Consider the following 20021-nt stretch of genomic DNA (forward strand, 5'->3'; position numbering starts at 1 on the left):
AGAAGACTCTTACGAGTCCCCTGGACTGCAAGGAGGTCAAATCAGTCAGTCCTAAAGGAAATCAACCCTGACTGCTCATTGGAAGGACAGATACTGAAGCTGAAGCTCAAATATTTTGGCCACCTAATGCGAAGAGAAAACTCTCTGGAAAAGACCCTGATGCTGGGAAAGACTGAAGGCAAAAGGAGAAGGGGACGGCAGAGGATGAGATGGCTAGATAGCATCACCGATGCAATGAATATGAACTTGAGCACACTCCGGGAGAGAGCGCAGGACAGGAAGGCCTGGCGTGCTATGGTCCATGGGGTCACGAAGAGTCGGACACGACTGAACGACTGAACAACAACAATTTATTTTCTCCCTGGATATCAAGACGACAAAAACATTCAAAGGAAAAGGAAAATAATACTTTTATTAGGAGCCTCAATCCCTGACCGCGAAATTTCACACTTTTTAATTTATTTTTTAAAGAAAATCCAGCAACAATTGCAACATTTTGTTTAAAAAAGTGGTATTTATCTCTTTCCTCCTCTACCAAACATTTCCTACAACAATCTCCGGTAGTGGCTGGTTTTTTAAAGGGGAGGAGCTGGACAGTGCAATCCTTTTCACGTGTAACAAAAGTAAGTTTTCAGTATACATGAATGAGTAATCATTGAGTTCAATGGGACTTTCTCCTAGATAAGTATGGTATCCTAGCTCTCTGGAAGACATACCAGCTGACCTGGGGTAGTATCCAATGTTAGTCCTGTACAGAGTAGACCTACTGAAATGAATGGGATGCAAGTTACTTGTGACTAACAAGTCTTATTCATTTCACTGGGTCTATTCTATTTAGGACTAACATAGGATATTACCCCTGGAAGCTACTTTCTAATCTAAAGAGCAGGGACTGGTTACAGTTTCTGGGAGTCAGTAACTAAAGAAAGGGGTTTTGTACATGTTCAGAAGCACTCTCCCATATGTTCCAGGGCTAAATCCTAGCATTGATAAGATCTAGGGTTGGTTCCAGATTTAGGCATGTGGAACTAGACTAGTGGAAGCAGACTTTCCTGCCCCCTTCCCCACGGCAGCCACTTTAGCCCCCTGAAAATGGTACTAGAGAGTCAGGGGATTTTGCTAAATGGAGTGAGGTGCAGCGCGTGGGAGAGCAGAAGTGGGGGATCCCTGAAAATTGGGCAGAGGAACCTTCCATGAGCCTTCATCAACTCAAGGCAGATCCTGGATCCAACCCCTAGAGTTCTGCTTTGGAACCTTGTAAGCTCTAGCCTCAAACATCCCACCCACGGAGAAGACACTGTAGCTTCTCAGCAAAATGTCAGAGGACCAAAGTAGATCAGGATCTGTGTGTGAAGGAAAAATTACCATAGAAAGAGGTGCTTACAAAGTTGGGTACTATACTGTCTGCTTAGGATCAGTCTTTTAGGGAGCAATCCTATGCACGCTTAGACAGAAAGAAGTCCTATAACTCCCAGCATTCCCCTGCCAGCCATGGTCGCTGGGGAATGCTGGGAGTTGTAGGACTTTTTTCTCTCTAAACATGCATAGGATTGTACCCTAAGCCTCCAACCAGGCCAAAGCATGTGCAACTGAATCAAACATCTATGCTTCTCTGTTTACCCCCCTGCCTCCACTCCCTCCGTACTTTCCTACGTTGAATTTCAGATTGTAAGCTCCTCAGGGCAGGAACCAGCCCTCTCATATTTGGAAAGCACCATGCACACTAATGGCGCTATAATGTTCCATGAATGCATGCCACTTCTGAGAGGCGAGAGGATTCAGGGGTTTCAGCATTTTACCAGGGATAATTTCTGTTTACTGAGAAGGAGGTCACTGCCAGGAGACAAAGGATGGTTGATAGCCAGTAACATTCTGGTCAACGAGCATTTTCATTGGGAGCTCGTGGTTAGAATAGGAAAACTTCTGGTTAAGGCAAGAACGAAAAGAACACCAGCTTGGGTACCACTCCATGCAAAGTGGTAGCGCTCCACATTCCAACTCCCTAGGAACACAAGGAAGCTGCTTTCAGTCACCTCAGACTGTTTGCCCATCTAAGCAAGCTCTTCCATCACTTACTACTGGTTTTTTCTAAAGTGGAAAAGTCAGGGATTGAATCTGGACCCATCTGTGTGCAAAGCATCTGCTCTACCACTCAGCTATGGCCCCATCCCATAGCTTGGGATATGGATTACCGCTTGGTCTCCTGTAAATGCAGCTCATTTAGCTGTGGAGGTATGCGACCGAGGCTGACTCTACCTTCATTTATACTTAAACTTATGCCAAATTTTCAGAGTAGTGTGGAGATATTTAATATACAACATCAAATATAAAACTGAGCCAAATGGTAAGAGGACAGAAAAATAAATGTAGCTTCCAGCACACACACAAATAAAGCACCAAATAAAACAGCAAATAGAAATAGAACAGTCTGTACATAAGTTCTCAGCAATTAAAATCAATATTGCTCTTTACTACTTGGCAAGCCTTCATTCCTCATATGAAAAACAGTAGCGATGGAAAGATATCACCAATGTCATTAGCAAGTTTGTAGACAGATTACTGAATTGCACGGAGTAATGATGAGAAACAGAACACAATTGAAATGAACAGAAAAGACACTTATATAAGGACAGTCATCTTGTAATAATGTCCTGTAATTCATATTATCAAAATGAATTGATAATAAGTACTTGTTATTTGTTGTAATGTTTGGAGATTTAAATTAATCAAAAATATTGTATTATTTATTTACAACATTTATATACCGTTCAGCATCTAAACAGATTCTGAAGTGGTGAACAATAAGAGATAAAATGATAAAAAGGGTAAAGCACCATATAAAAGAATAAAACACCATATTTTTAAAAACAATATTGTTGTTCATTAAAAGTCTCGGCAAATCTAAAGGTTTTAACCTCCTGCCAAGGGTTGAGCACAGAAGATGCCAGGCTGACCTCTGGGAAGAGTATTCCTCATGCAGGATGCCACCACTGAAAAGGCCCTCTTCCCTGGTTGCTGGGAAGGGTAACTGGCAGGATCTTAATGCCCATGAAGGTTCATGTGGCAGTAGGTAGTCTTTCAGATATCAGGGTCTGAAGCCATAAAGGGTTTTAGCATTCTTGGAGGGTACAGATTACCAAAGAGACACCTGTCCCCTCTCCTGTCTCTAAACAGACTTCAAGAGCCATCGTATGGTCCCTAGGATGACTCGGATTAAGCCCTCCAAGCTGGGAGAAAGACAGCCAAAGCTTTCTGGGCAGTTCACAGCAATTGAAACCATAAAATACAACACAACAGAATACAATATAAAAGTTAGCTCCTATAGCTTTGAAACAGAAGTGTCATCTGGCTTTCCTGTCTTGGCCTTTGACATCACCTGGTCCTTATCCTCCTGTTTAATGGGGACTTGCTTGCTTTTCATTCCTGGAGCCAGTTCATGCTCGACTGCAGCAGGGGAGTCATTAGGTTTGTTTGGCTTGGCCTTTGACTTATCCTGGGGCAGCTCTTCATCAGTATCTTCACAATGGACTTGGTAACTTCTTGCTTTACTATCGGTCCCTTCTGTCTGGAGTTTTGACATGTAACGTACCTTCTTCTCACCAGAGCTTTTAAGGAGGGGTTCCTCACTTTTCCTTTCTGGAGCCTGTTTATACTTGACTGCAAAGGGAGAGGGGGAGAGAGAGAGAGAAAGTGAGTCAGGTGCCCCCGCACTGCAGTCCACAGCCTCCTCCTCCACTATTTCACCCTTGCTTTCTCACTGGCTCTTATGCTCTCCTGCCCACACCGCCACCAGCAGCCCTGCTCCACAGCCCTTCAGAAGGGCTGACTCACCTCTCTTGTAGAGTATTACTCCAGTGGCTCCTAGAACAAGGCCCAAAACGAGTCCAATAACTCCCATCACCCAAACCAGATCTATAGTGGGGGCTGACTCCAAGATCCCTGTAGCAGAAGACAGGTCAGTTGGAGACACAGAGGTAGCTTTGGGCAGAGGTGTCTGGATGGTCAGTTCCTTCACTGTACTCTGGGAGTTCAGGGGTGTGGGGGAAGTAATCCCATCACCCTCACCTTTGGGCTGCCAGAGGATTGTCTGCTCTAGCGGGGCGGCCAGTGCTTCATGTTGTACCCAGCAGACATAGCTGACGTCAGCATCACTCTCCTCTGGGAAGATGACACTCTCAGTGGAGAATGTCCCATTAGGCATGCGCTGTGGGTGAGACTCTATCTTCAACTGTGGCACCCTGTTTCGCAGCCACTGAACTTGAATGTATTTGGGGTAAAACCCACTCACTAGGCACTTCGCTGCCCCAAATTTCTTCTCTGGGGGCACAGTGAACACCTGAAAGATCGGGCGAGCTGCAAGGAGAAGAAAGAAAAGTGAGGTCCAGAATACTGCACTGTGGTGGGATATGCAAAGCTCAGGCAGGCTCCCTGAAAATCTGGTGACAGCCACTAGGGGGAGATGTTATATAGAGAGCAGAAGAGCAATATATTAGGGATGTACGAAAGTCACTTACCTGGTCTCGCAGCTTGCTTCGCGGTGGGGGGGAGGTGCTTCGCTTCTCCCCCCGAAGTTCAGGCTGGGGGGGAGAGGCTTCCCGCCTCGCCCGGCCGAAATTCAGGCCGGGGGGGAGGCTTCCCGCCTCGCCCGGCCGAAATTCAGGCCGGGGAGAAGCGCCCCATCTCCCCGGCCGCGAACTTCAACTGAAAAGTAAAAAACCCAAAAAACCGCCCCGTGATAGGCTACATGACGATTTACGTAGCCTATCATGGCTAGATCTGCAAAGTCAGCCGTGACAGGCTACGTTAATCGTCACGTAGCCTATCACGGGTGACTTAAAAAAAAAAAAGCGCGTACGCAAATGGCAGCCCCCATAGGGAGCCGCCATTCGCGTTCCTTATTTGGTCGCTGTAGTCTACGTAAAGATTTACTTAGACTACGGCGAAAATAAGGGCAACGCAAATAGCTGACTTTCACAGCTGACTTTGCAAATCTAGCCGTGATAGGCTACGTTAATCGTCACGTAGCCTATCGTGGGGGCGTTTTTTGTGTTTTTTTTACTTTTCTTGGAAAGGCGGCGGCGGCGGCGGCCGGTTGGAAGACCGGCTGCCGCCGCTGTCGAAGCCCTGCCGAACCGCCGCTGCGACCCGCCACCGGGAGCGACATTCGGGAAAGGTAAGTCCCATCCTGGGGGGGGGGTGGTGCGGAGAATTTCTCCCTGAAACTACTTCGGGGGGCCGAATATGTTGGCACTCGGCCCCCTGAAGTTTCGGCGAGAAATTCTCTGACACCCCTACAATATATGTAGCTAAAGTAAGGATGCATGAGAATTTCATTTTTGCTCCAAAATACGCGAACATGCTTTGTTTGCAACTTTGAATGCGAGCACATGTCTGTTGAAAACGTTCGCATATTGCCGAACATATGCTCGCATTTGATTTGCACAAAATTTCCTAAATTTACACAAATTTTCCCAGTAGATTGAATCAGCCCCGCTTTAATCTATGGAGGACACATTTAGGGAATTTCTGTAAATTAGGCAAATTTGAACGGAAATTTGCAGAAATCGAACCGGGTGAAAGTTGCGCAAATTTCATGTTCAGTCGCTGCTCAATTTGCATAATTGTCCTGTTTGTGCAGAGCGAGTAGTGATTGCAAATGTGAATGGAAATCAGGCATGAGATGAGCCGCAAGACAATGTTTGGACTACCCTGGTGACGTCGAACGTGGCTCGTTCGCCCATCCCTAACCTAAAGTCTGAGGCCAAACTACCCATTACATTAAATGCGTTATAGCATTTAACATAAATGTAATTTTACACAAGAACTGTTGCCACAGCAGGCCTGATCCACATCAGGGCCATGTGATGCAGGGAGGGATGGTTAGGCCTTCCCTCTGTGCTGTGATGCCAACAACCCACCTCTCCCCACACGTAATTCGTCTCAGGAGGGAAGCTGCCGTCGCTGCCAAATTGCAGCCACAGTCAGGATTCTATCAGGGGAGAGAAGGGTAAACCTCCTCTCCCTGCCTGCCTCAGGCCTGAACCAGATTGCTCACTTACAGCAATTGTCGTGTAGAACTACACTTACATTCAAATCCCTTTACATAATGTGTAGTTTGGTCCTTAATTCCATAGGTTGAGGATGCCATAAAAGAAAGGGTTACATTCTCAACACAGTCCTTGTTGGTGCTTCTATATTAAATCTAACCAGTTTCTACTCTATGGACACAGGGCTTTCACCACAGACATTCAGGGATAGAGTGGCATCCTCTTTGGTGACCACACAGAGCATGGATGGGCAACATATGGCCCATGAGCCACATGCATCCCCCGCTGTGGCCCCAGAATTCAGAAAGAAATGTTACTTGTAAAACACACACACACACACACACACACACACACTAAGATCTGGTCCCACAGGAAGGACACTGCTTGATAACATAGGGGCATTTTAAGGGCTGTGTGGAACCACCTTTTTAATTCCACTTTCACTTGATTGCAGGAAAGCTGGGCCCCCAGCAGAGCTAGAGGGCCCTAGTGTGGAGGCAACCCTGGGCTACATGGACCTTTTCCTTCCCAATGTGTTGAGCATCCTTCCCCGACCTGGTGCTTTCTAGATGTGTCGGGCTACAACTCCCATCATTCCCCAGCCAGCATGGTCACACATCTGGAGGACACCAGGTTCAGGAAGGCTGCAGAGCCAAGGAGGGTTGGGGCAAAACTACCGAGTGTTTGGGGAGGAGAATAGGTTTGGTCAAATAAGATAGGAGGCTGTGATGAGGGAGCTGGGGTAGGGAGAGTGCCAGGACCCCTGGGTCTCACTCACCTTGCACCTGCAGCTCAATATCTTCTTTAAGCAGGCCTCTGATTGCTTTGTGAGTGACATGGCAAGAGATGTTGGCACCGTCATCAGCAGCTTGAGGCGTGAGGTCCAGGACACTCTCTGCACTGAACAGGCCACCAGGGCTGAGGAGGGCATGGGGATATTCAGGGCCTTTCACAATCTTGCCATCTCGGAACCACTTCACAGAGATGTTGCCAGGGTAAAAATCCGATGCCTTACATGTCACAGCACTCGGCTTGGCTAACTGCAGCTTTGTAGAGCTGAGCGTTAGGCTTGGAGGAGCTGGTTGCAGGATGAGAAAGAGAGAGAGAGAGAATTAGGAGAAGATCTTTTCCCCTGGTGACCCAACTAAAGCCCTCTTCCAGCATCAAAGTCCTCCCATGGTGTCCTGACCCATTGTTTGCCAAGTAAACAGAGCATCTGCAACTCTGCCTGGAAGAGCAAGGGCTCTTTCCACTGTCTCCCCAAACCCCCACCAGATACTCCACTCCTCTTCCTCAAAGCATATGAAAGGAGAAGGGCTCACTTCCTTTGTCATCTTCAGCAATTCAGGTACACTGTCATCTCACCATCATGATATCTGGTGCAGAGTAACGGTTAAAAGTATGAACTGGGGATTTGCCAGCACACATCTCACCTTGGCCATAAGCTTACAACATAGCCTTCGGCAAGCCACCGTACTTTCAGACTTAACACACCCACCCGTTTAACAGTAATATGGGGGTAATAATACTGGTTTACCTTCTCAAGACCTGACAATCGAGTGCTCAAGTCAACGTACAGTGTATAAAAATACAGTACAACCAAATAAATGTTCAAATCAAAGTCGTACATAATGCCAAGAACCGCACTAGATTAAAAAGAAGCTGCAACTCTAGAATGTCCCCTCAGGCACCACTCAGGGCCTGTATGGGCAGGGTATGTTTTTTGCCATAACACTTATTAGCAAAACATGAAGGCAAAGCTACTCCTGAGGAGCCATTTCTCATATCAGCAGCACCACCACAGCGAAAGCAATGTGCCATTTCTTGACTGACTGAACATCTCTGAACAATGGAAGATGAAACGGCACCTCTGCCAAAAATTGTATTTGTAGGGTGGGAATGGAAGAAGGCATTCCCTACATTACGCTAGCTCCAACCAATTTAGGACTTTATAAGTGCAAAGGAGATCGTTACCTTGTCGTGGTGCTGGAGCTTGAGCACCTCAATGACGTCATGAGCTAAACCGTGAAGGGACACCCAAGACGGAAAGGTCATGGCAGAGAGGTCAGACTAAATACGATCCCTGGGGAAGGAAACGGCAACCCACCCCAGTATTCTTGCCATGAAAACTAAATGGATCAGTACAACAAGAAATGATCAAATTCAGAGCAAGCCATTTAACATCACAGTGATCCAAATATACGCCCCAACCACAGATGCTGAAAAAGCAGAAGTAGATCAGTTCTATGAGGATCTGCAGCACCTACTGGATAGTACACCAAAAAAAGATGTTATTTTCATTACAGGAGACTGGAATGCTAAGGTGGGTAGTCAAACAACACCTGGAATTACAATCAAGCATGGTCTGGGAGAACAAAATGAAGCAGGACATAGGCTGATAGAATTTTGCCAAGACAACTCACTGTGCATAACGAACACTTTCTTCCAACAACCTAAGAGACAACTTTATACATAGACTTCACCAGACGGTCGACACCGAAATCAGATCGACTACATCCTTTGTAGCCAAAGGTGGCGGACATCTATGCAGTTGGTAAAAACAAGACCTGGAGCTGACTGTAGTTCAGATCACGAACTTCTTATTGCACAATTTCGAATCAGACTAAAGAGAATAGGGAAGACCCACAGATCAGTTAGATATGAGCTCACTAATATTCCTAATGAATATGCAGTGGAGGTGAAGAATAGATTTAAGGGACTAGATTTAGTAGACAGGGTTCCGGAAGAACTACGGACAGAAGTTCGCAACATTGTTCAGGAGGCGGCAACAAAAAACATCCCAAAGAAAAAGAAAACCAAGAAGGCAAGATGGCTGTCTGCTGAGACACTGGAAGCAGCCCAAGAAAGAAGGAAAGCAAAAGGCAACAGTGATAGGGGAGATCTGCCCAATTAAATGCAAAATTCCAGAGGTTAGCCAGAAGAGATAAGGAATTATTTTTAAACAAGCAATGCGCAGAAGCGGAAGAAGATAATACAATAGGAAGGACAAGAGACCTCTTCCAGAACATTAGAAACATCGGAGGTAAATTCCAGGCAAAAATGGGTATGATCAAAAACAAAGATGGCAAGGAACTAACAGAAGCAGAAGAGATCAAGAAAAGGTGGCAAGAATATACGGAAGAGCTGTATAGGAAGGATAATAATATCGGGGATAGATTTGACGGTGTGGTCAGTGAGCTAGAGTCAGATATCCTGAAGAGTGAGGTTGAATGGGCCTTAAGAAGCATTGCTAATAACAAGGCAACAGGAGATGATGACATCCCAGCTGAACTGTTTAAAATCTTGCAAGATGATGCTGTCAAGGTGATGCATGCCATATGCCAGCAAATTTGGAAAACACAAGAATGGCCACCAGATTGGAAAAAATCAACTTATATCCCCATACCAAAAAAGGGAAGCACCAAAGAATGTTCAAACTATCGAACAGTGCCACTGATTTCACATGCCAGTAAGGTAATGCTCAAGATCTTGCAAGGTAGACTCCAGCAATTCATGGAACGAGAATTGCCAGATGTACAAGCTGGGTTTCGAAAAGGCAGAGGAACTAGAGACCAAATTGCCAATATCCGCTGGATACTGGAGAAAGCCAGGGAGTTTCAGAAAAATATCTATTTCTGTTTTATTGACTATTCTAAAGCCTTTGACTGTGTGGATCATAACAAATTGTGGCACGTTCTTGGTGGTATGGGGATACCAAGTCATCTTGTCTGCCTCCTGAGGAATCTGTATAACGACCAAGTAGCAACGGTAAGAACAGACCACGGAACAACGGACTGGTTTAAGATTGGGGAAGGAGTACAGCAGGGCTGTATACTCTCACCCTACCTATTCAACCTGTACGCAGAACACATCATGCGACGTGCTGGGCTTGATGAAGCCAAGGCTGGAGTTAAAATCACTGGAAGAAACATTAACAATCTCAGATGCAGATGATACCACTTTGATGGCTGAAAGCGAGGAGGAGCTGAGGAACCTCATGACGAAGGTGAAAGAAGAAAGTGCAAAAGCTGGGTTGCAGTTAAACCTAAAAAAAACCAAGATTATGGCAACCAGCTTGATGGATAACTGGCAAATAGAGGGAGAAAACGTGGAGGCAGTGACAGACTTTGTCTTTCTAGGCGCAAAGATTACTGCAGACGCTGACTGCAGCCAGGAAATCAGAAGACGTTTACTTCTTGGGAGGACAGCAATGACAAATCTTGATAAAATAGTTAAGAGCAGAGACATCACACTGACGACAAAGGTCTGCATAGTTCAAGCAATGGTATTCCCTGTAGTAACCTATGGCTGTGAGAGCTGGACCATAAGGAAGGCTGAGCGAAGGAAGATAGATACTTTTGAACTGTGGTGTTAGAGGAAAATTCTGAGAGTACCTTGGACTGCAAGAAGATCAAACCAGTCCATACTCCAGGAAATAAAGCCAGACTGCTCACTTGAGGGAATGATCTTAAAGGCAAAACTGAAGTACTTTGGTCACATCATGAGAAGACAGGATACCCTGGAGAAGATGCTGATGCTAGGGAACATGGAAGGCAAAAGGAAGAGGGGCCGACCAAGGGCAAGATGGATGGATGATATTCTGGAGGTGACGGACTCGACCTTGGGGAAGCTGGGGGTGGCGACGGCCGACAGGAAGCTCTGGCGTGGGCTGGTCCATGAAGTCACGAAGAGTCGGAAGCGACTGAATGAATAAACAACAACAAAGTGTGTTGAAAACTGCTGAGAAATATACTGGCAAATAAGCAAATACTTCCAGAAGACACGCTGCTGCCAAATTAGAGTTTTTATTTATTTACATAATTTCTATCTTGTGCCTTCAGCAGCCACTTTGATCTGGTTTACATGTCACACTAATTCCTGGGTTGTTTAATTGCTGGGGCTCTGTGGGAGTGAGCGAGTACACTGTCTCTCACATGCACTAGTTGCTTCCACTTTCAATCAACAACGAACCATGGGTGATTGTTGGGTTAAACTCTGTGCTGTGTAACCCCTAAATAACCCTGAGTTCCAGGTTTGGATGTCACAATAACATTTCTCACAATGTGAGAAATGGGGCATTCCTGAGTTGTTAATTACAGTTGTTTGAAAGTGGAAGCAATAAGCACATGCAGTCGCTGCTACGCCTTCCCCTATTTCCCAACCCAGGAATTGCTGAGATGCACAAACTGGCCCTTTGTGTAACTAACTGGCCCTTTTGGCTAACAGCTTCAAAGCCAGCACGCTGTAGAAGTTAAGAGTGTTGGACTGGCGCTTGGGAGATCCGGGTTCTAGTCCCCACTCGGTCATAAAGCTCACTGAATGACTTTGGGCAGTCCCTGACTTTCAGCCTAACCTACCTCATAGGACTGTTGTGAGGATAAAATGGAGAGGAGGAGGAGGACCATGTAAGCCACCTTGGGTTCTTTGCAAGAGGAAAAAAGGCAGGATATAAATGCATTAATTAATTAAAAATTACATGCTTTAAAAAAAACGAACAGACAAAATGAAAGCCACAAGACTACAGCAGCAGCAATCCAAGGAATAGAACCATAAAGCTGCATAAGAGTTCAACAATTAACAATTTTTAAAAGCCTAAGTATGCAAGGAAGTTTTTGCCTGGTACCTAAAAGATGTCAGTGTGGGTGCTAAGAAGGCCTCGGTGGGGAGGGCATTCAAAATGCAGAGAGCCACCACTAGAAAGGATCTCCTCCTCAGACAGCGGGGCACCCACAAAAAGGCCCCATAGGGATGGGCAGATTGATACAGGTGACAAGGATAGCTTAGTTCTATTTATATGTCTACCCCATTCTGGTATAAAGTGGTGGTGGTGAGTCTATCTTACAGAGAAAGGAGTGCGCAGGTGAGGAGAGCTAAATGCTACCCCTCCTCCACACATCTCTATAGCTTTAAGCCAGGGGTGGGCAACTTCTGCCCCTACAGATGTTTTGGCCTACAGATCCCAGCATCCCTAGCCAGCATAGACAATGATGGGAGATCATGGGAGCTGTAGATCAAAACATTTGGAGGGTCTTAAGTTAACCACCTCTGGCTTAAAGCAATTCTCTCTCCAGCCTGGCTCACTTGTGGTATCGCAGCTGAGCTGGAATAAGGCAGGGGCTGGACTCTGGAGTGAAGTGAGGTCAAGCAGGGGATGTAGTAATATTTAGCCCTCTTTACCCACACACTGTGTAGAAACAGACATGCACACAAACATATAAACACACATACCCTTCTTTAGACCAGAAGATACATCAATAAAACTTAGGCCCTGAAATGTCTGTTTGGCCCTGAGGTAACATGAGGTGTTTTAAACCAGGGGTGGTGAGCCAGTGGCCCTCCAGATCTTGTTGGACTGTAACTCCCATTAGCTCCAGCCAACATGGCCCACAGCCAGGGATGATGGGAACTGCAGTTCAACAGTTCTCCATGCCTGAAACAATGTACTTTAAAACTGTGTTTTAAGTCAAGTGCCTTATAGATGGCAGAGTATAAGCCTCACCCATATTTCCTCTGCTTCCCTTACCTTCCACTTTCAATTCCACCGTCTTGTCTGCACTGTCAGGCATATGGATAACGAAACAAGTATAAACAGCGGCATCTGCGTCCTGTACGTTCGGGAGGAGGAGGGTGGCATCACCTGCTTGCAGCTGCCCAACTGTCATCAGTGCCCCCGGCCTTTTTGCCTCAAAACTATCTTCATATCGAGCAACGATTTGGTTGCCCACCTTCCATACCACAGCCAGGCGCTCAAGGGCTATGGACCCGGATATGTGACAAGGCAGTTGCACATCAGAGCCCGGCCTGGCCTGGATTGGGGACGAAGGCACCGTTAGCCTCAGAACTGCCCCTGAAAAGGACAAAGACAGCGAGGAGAGTTACAACTAGAAAGACCAGGTGGGAATCTAATTAAGTTTGCGGACTTAAACCCATTTTAAATCAATTCAGCTATTAGGACTCCTCCTGCAAATTGTAGTTCTGTAAAGAGGGCTTAGCACCCTGACCAAGCTACAATTCCCATAGTTCCTTAGTCAAACCAGGCTGGTTCAAAGAGTTGAAAATGAGTTTTAATTTCATGCAGATGTGCCTTTAAGCCTCTGCTTTTCCACACACAAGAAAGAAAGAAAGAAAGAAAGAAAGAAAGAAAGGTTATTTCCACATTACCCTTCAGCAGTACTTCATTTTTGTGCTCTCCACGCCACCACTTCAGTTGGAGATTCAGTACTCTTTTTTCCCTCCCCATTTTAGCCCCAGACAAAGACAACAAGCACCAGATATTCTGTGCACCGATGGCCAAAACAGATGTTACCTTAAATGCATGAAAGCATTTAATGCTTCATTTCCCCCCCCCTTTAACAAGAGCATCTGTTGGGGCCTCTTCAAGTAGGACTGGGACCACAGAGCACCCAAGTGTAGATTTTCTTAAAACAACTTGTCCACCCCATCCCACATTGTGGCATTGAGAGAAGCTTTTTCCCCCTCAGCTAGTAGCTTTGGGATGGGGGAGGGATGTTCCATGGAATCCCCCCTCCTACACACACACACACACACACACACACACCATGGTCTTGATGCTGCTTGGTCTCCCCGGCCCCCACACTATTGTTACAGGGAACAACAGACATCAGTGCTAAATTTTCTCTCTTCATTTGTTTTTCCCTTTTGCATTTTAGACTGTGAGACTGTAGAGAGGGACTGCCTTATATTAAACTCTGTACAGCACTTTAAACTTTTAGGCACTTTATAAGTGAACAAATAACAAAAAAAAAAATGCATTCATTCTCACATCTGTTTTGGCCATGCGTGAAGGCACCATGGAGGTAACTGCTTTTGATGAGACCACTGGTCAGTTTCTTTCTGCAGTTGCAGCATTCACAGGTCATGCTAAACTATGGTTTAGCACAAGGGTATTGCACCTCTTTCAGCTGAGAGGCGGATTCCATTTTGGAGATGTGGGGGGGGGCATTGCAATGGTGGGAGGGGCTGAAGGCAAATGGGGAGAGATCAAATGCAAAAGAACACCCCAGCATATTGTAGCTTAAAGCTTTTACTACCAGTATCTAAGCATTAGGGAAGCAGTACGGGGGGGGATGCACAAAAGCCAAGAAAACCACCAAATGATTGGTGGTTGGAGAAAAAGGGGCACGGCCAGGGGAAGGGGGCAGGGCTCCCTGGGGAACCTGGGAGGGCTGAGTTGGGACCTCAGAAGGGCCAGATTGAGACACCAGGCCTGAGGTTCTGCACCCCAGTTATAGTGTAATGTGAACATGCAAGATTGAGTCACAGAGTTTTTGAAGCTTTTTCTTTTGCTTTTAGGTATCCACAGTTTGCTGTGTTAGTCAGAACTGGAACTGTGGCTAATCTTAATTATGGTTAGTTTAAACAAGCCAGTTTCAAGAAACCACAGTTTGAAGCCGGCTTGTTTGAAACTAACCACAGTAACATTAACCTCGATTCTGAATCCAACTGACACAAGAAACCATGGTTAAGCAAAAGTAGAAGCTTCCAAACTCCTCCTCCTGGTCACACAGGAGGAGAACTGTAGGTTCAAAAGACTGTTTGATATCAGCAGACAGGGAAGTCCCTATGCATGGGAGAGATGATGACGATGATGATTTTCATTTCTATACCACCAACAGCTGAAGCTCTCTGGGTGGTTCATAACAATACACAGATAAAAACAGCATAATAAAATTAAAATATACAAAATTTAAAAACGGTTTAAATAGCTAAAAACAATTACAACAGAATACAAGACTTGTTCAGACAGCTGGTATAGATGCCCTATTGTAAGCCATTAAATGCCTGAGAGTAGAGGACAGTCTTAACCTGGTGCCGAAAAGTTGACAGTGTTGGCACCACGTGGGCGGGCCCCAGTGGGGAACCTCATTCCATAGTTGGGGGCCACCACTGAGAAGGCCCTCTCCCTTATTGCTACCTTCCAAGCCTCCCTCAGAGGAGGCACTCAGAGGAAGGCTCCAGATGTTGATCGTAGTATCCAGGTAGGCTCATGTTGGGAGAGGCATTCCATCAGGTATTGCAGCCCTGAGCCATGTAAGGCTTTATAGGTTAAAACCAGCACCTTGAATAGATGCTTTGGGCATTGGCAGAAGGTTTTGTATACAAGGCCAACTACAGTTTATCATGACATGTGAACATTGCCATTGTCTGCAGATAAACTGCAGTAAAATTGGACAACCCCAACCATATCAAGCAGGCTTCTGTGATCCCTTCAGAATTTATTTACAAGTTAAATGCCCAGTATCAACAAAATGACAACACAATATAATTCAAACCAAAATAGAAAAAGCCAACAGAAGCTCTAGAAGTAAAATACAAAACTACTGAGACCCCAACGCCCTCCAAAATAAAACTGTGTTTAACTGGAGCCTGAAAATTAATAAATGAAGGGAAAAGACGAGACTCCCTGGGGAGCCAATTCCACAAATTTGGTTCTGCTGTAGAGAAGGCTGTTGCTACCCGCTTCTGACAGAAGTGGCTACACAGCAAAGCAGGACCTCCATAGGTGACACAAGTGTTCCAGCAATTTCATACAAATATTATAACCATAATCATAACTTATATAATATAATAATCCCCTCTGCATTAAAAAAAGTTCCAAGAGAGAAAGGGTCACAGAGGCCTTCTGGTTCCTCAAGGATCCTTGAAAGACAGCGCAGATGGTTTGGTCTTCCCAAACAATTCCTTCTGTGTTTCATGCAGAGTATATTACTTCCAAGGTAGAAGACAGTGAGTGGGATGTGCAGAGGAACCAGACTTCATTTTATTCAGAGCTCAGCCCAGGAAGGTATTTGGGAATGCCCAGAATGTTCAAAGTAATAAAGCAGTTGTAAAAAAAAGGGAGAGTAGCCCTTGAGCATGTGCGGAGTAGATTTCTCACATGCAGCTTTCCTAGGATATCAGTCAGTCAAATTTATTTGCTAAGTATGTTGAATGTCATCACAAACATACAACATAATCAGAATGGAAGATACATTTTAAGATAGATTATCCCTAGCCCATTCGTATCTAATCTGTTGTAGTCGAAAACCTCTGGAGGGTACTGGGTTGGGGAAAGCTGCCCTAGAGGAATTATGCAGATAACAATACAGTATATAATGGGCAAAGTCTTCCACTTCTTTCTGGCCAGGCGGCAACCCTATATACATGTACCTAGGAACAAGTTCTAAGGGGTTAGGGTGGCTTAGTGGTTAAGACGCTGAACTGCAGATCGGAAGGTCGTCAGACCCGAGTGCCGCGTGATGGAGTGAGCTCCCGTCTTCAGTCCCAGCTCCTGCCAACCTAGCAGTTCGAAAGCAAGAAATTGCAAGTAGATAAATAGGTACCGCTTCGGCGGAAAGGTAACAGCGTGCCGTGCACCTCGGTGTTCAGTCATGCGGGCCACATGACCACAGAAGCGTCTTCGGACAGCGCTGACTCTTCGGCTTAGAAATGGAGATGAGCACCACACCCTAGAGTCGGACACGACTGGTTGGGGACACCTTTACCTTTAGGAACAAGTTCTACTGAACTCAGTGGGGCTTACTTCTGAGTAGACAATGCATATAAATAGGATTGCACTGTAAAGCTTCCACGTCAGCTTCAGGGCAAGTTTAAACCTCAGTATGGCTTTTGGAAATTAACCACTGAACATAAGAAACAGCCATGCTGGATCAAACCAAGGGTCCATCTAGCTCAACATTCTGTCTATTCACACAATGGCCAACCCACAAGCAGGACATGAGTGCAACAAGCACCCCCCTGCCCATGTTCCCCAGCAACTGGTGTACATGGGCATACTGCCTCTGATATTGGAGGTAGCATATAGCCATCAGGACTAGTAGCCACGGATAGCCTTCACCTCCAGGAATTTGTCTACCCCTCTTGTAAAGCCATCCAAATTGGTGGCCGTCACTACGTCTTGTGGTAAAGGATTCCATAGTCTAAGTATCCGCTGTGTGAAGAAGTCCTTCCTTTTGTCTGTCCTGAATCTCCCCCCATTCAGCTTCATGGGATGACCTCAGGTTCTAGTATTATAAGAAGGATAAAAGTGTCTCCTTATCCACTTCTTCCACACCATGCATAATTGTGTATACCTCTATCATGTCTCCCCCTACTCACCTCTTCTCTAAGCTAAAGAGTCCCAGATGTTGTAAACTTTCCTCACAGAAGAATTGCTCCAGCCCCTTGATCATTTTAATTGCCCATTTCTGTCCTTTTTCTAACTCTACAACGTCCTTTTTTATGTGCGGTAATTAGAACTGTACACAGTACTCCAAGTGTGGTCGCACCATAGATTTGTATAAGGGGAATATGATCTTGGCAGTTTTATTTTCAATTTCTTTTCCTAATTATGCCTAACAAGGACACGTTGCCTTTTTCACAACAGCCTGAGGCTGGGTCGACATTTTCATCAAGCCGTCCACCACAATCCCAAGATCTCTTTCTCGGCCAGTCATACCTACCTCGGATCTCACCAACTTCTTGAAGTTGGGATGTTTTGCCCCAAAGTGCATCACTTTACACTTGCTTACATAGAAACTCATCTGCCATTTGGATGCCCGCTCTCCCAGTTTGAGGAGATCGTTCCGGAGCTTCCCCGCAATCCCTTTTTGTTTTAGTTTCGATTCTTTTCTTAATCGTGTCGCACACAGAATTTCCCTCCCCAGCAGCCCTGCACTGGAAGAACCTTCTTTCTTTTCTCGACTATAATACTGAGCGTCTCTCGCAAAGGGGGAGGGGGAGCGCGGACACACACACACTCAAAAGTTAAGTTGCACATGGTTGCGCATAATTGCGCTAAGTTGCAGCGCGGCCCCCTGCCTCAGCAGTGCAGCCCCCGGACCCTCGCCTCGCTCACCGGACTGCCAGTCTTTGCTGGATGCCCCACCCCATAACTTACGTCCGCCCACTTCAATGGGTCTACTCTGAGTCGGACTTCAGTTGGTTTCTACCTTCTGCTCCCGGAAGGCGCGGGGCCCTGCGGGGCCGGGGTGCGGGGCATGGGGAGACTTACATGACGGCTGCAAGGAGGAGAGCAGCAAACAGGAGAGGCAGCCGAAGCAGCGCAGCATTTTGTTGTTGTCTCGATCTTGCTTTCATTTTCCGTCAGAGTTCAGCGCAACGTCCTCCTGGGAGATAAAGGGGCGTGCAGCTGGCTAAGGAGAAGGAGCCGACGACGAAGCGACGACGAGCGCCGCTGCCCGCCGCAGAAGCTGGGTCTTTATTAAGTTGTAGTTGGTTAATTAATTGATGAAACGTTGTGCGTTTGCTCATGGGAAAAGAATGGTTGGTGAAGGAGTGCGGTGGTGTGGGAAACAGGCTTTCTTTGGGTTTAAACGAGACTCTCACGTCTCATCCCGCGCAAGAGCCGTGTCCTTATCTTCAGCCTTGCGCTTATCTACCACAGCCGCTTTCCTTCTCCGCTCCAATATCTCTCTTCCCAAACTTGGTGCCCTTCAGGTGTTTTGACCAAGATAACTCCCATCAGCCCCTGCCAGCATAGGCAGTGGTCCTGAGTCCTGGGAGTTGTAGTCCAAACATCTGGAGCTCACCAGGCTGCGGGCGGTTGCAGTCTGTTCTTATATCCTCGCATGGTCTCTGCCCGTCTCTCCTTCAGCTCCACCTCGGAAAGGCTCCTACTCTCTCAAAACACTCTACACGCGGGCCGTAGCCGGGGGGCTAACCCTAACCCCCAATACTCCCCCACAAATGCCCCCCCCATAAACAAATAATTAAAAACAGTTTATAAGTTCTGGGCACCACACTTGAAGAAGGATGCAGACAAACTGGAGAGGGTTCAGAGGAGGGCAAGGAAGATGATCAGGGGACTGGAAACAAAGCCCTATGAGGAGAGACCGAAAGAACTGGGCATGTTTAGCCTTGAGAAGAGAAGACTGGGGGGAGATAGGATAGCGCTCTTCAAGTACTTGAAAGGTTGTCACAGAGAGGGAGGCCAGGATCTATATTGATCATCCCAGAGTGCAAGACACGGAATAATGGGCTCAGGTTACAGGAAGCCAGATTCCGGCTGAACATCAGGAAAAACATTCTGACCGTTAGAGCAATACAACAATGGAACCAGTTACCTAGGGAGGTGGTGGGCTCTCCCACACTGGAAGCATTCAAAACGAGGCTGAACAGCCATCTGTCAGGGGTGCTCCGACTTGGATTCCTGCATTGAGCAGGGGGTTGGACTCAGTGGTCTTATAGGCCCCTTCCAACCTTACTATTCTATGATTCTATGATTTTAGAAGGCCTGCAAAGTGCAAACCAGATGAACTGCCCCCCCTTTTTCAGTTGTCCCCCCCGCAAATTTTTAGACTGGCTATGGGCCTGTCAACACCTTCCTCCACTGCTGGCTGCCCTATATGCTTTTTTACTCCATCGCAATCCCTCCTCCAGACCTTTGGCACAACCCCTTATTTCCCCTGCCCGCTGTACCCAAGCCTGTTACCCACGCCGAAGCAACTGTGGCGAACCAAACAAAACCGCACACATGGCTTCCCTGTTTCCTACTGCCTCCGATCCCCCACCCCACCATCGCCCCCGCTTTCCTCTGTTGTGTCAAATGTTAGATTGTAAGTTCCTCAGGGCAGGGACACTGTCCTCTCAGACTTTGTGAAACACCATGCACACTGAGGGTACTGTAGAAATAAACCAGCCCTCCCCAACCTCGTGCCTCCCAGATAGGTTGGCCTGTAACTCCTATCATCCTCAGCCAGTGTGGATCAGCCTTGCTGAAAATGATAGGGGTTATGGGCAAATACATTGTCGCCCACCATTTCCAGAGGGTGCTAGGGTGCTGAATTGAGGGTGCTCACTTCAGCCTAAAGGAAAGCCTCATCCTATGAAGCTTTGCCTCTCTTTGTGCTTGTATCCTCCCTCCCTCTCTCTCCCAAAGTGGAGATGGGATGCTGGATGGGGTGGATGTATGGACAAGAACCCCAAAAAAGCTCTGTAGACAGGCATAGGATG

General features: G+C 46.5%; 1 gene segment (V, D, J or C); it reads right to left on the reverse strand.

Moving 5' to 3' along the window:
- Positions 1 to 2284: 2284 nt before the first annotated feature.
- On the reverse strand, positions 2285 to 18154 carry LOC146341970 (Ig gamma-2 chain C region-like). The segment is given in 6 exon segments: positions 2285 to 3657; positions 3832 to 3939; positions 4066 to 4353; positions 6826 to 7125; positions 12571 to 12894; positions 18061 to 18154. Coding segments are annotated over 6 exon segments (1416 nt in total).
- Positions 18155 to 20021: the final 1867 nt, after the last annotated feature.

The sequence above is a fragment of the Heloderma suspectum genome, chromosome 6 (assembly GCF_057233095.1).
Source record: "Heloderma suspectum isolate Gila_16-S chromosome 6, 16-S_ref, whole genome shotgun sequence".
NCBI classification, from domain to species: Eukaryota; Metazoa; Chordata; class Lepidosauria; order Squamata; family Helodermatidae; genus Heloderma; species Heloderma suspectum.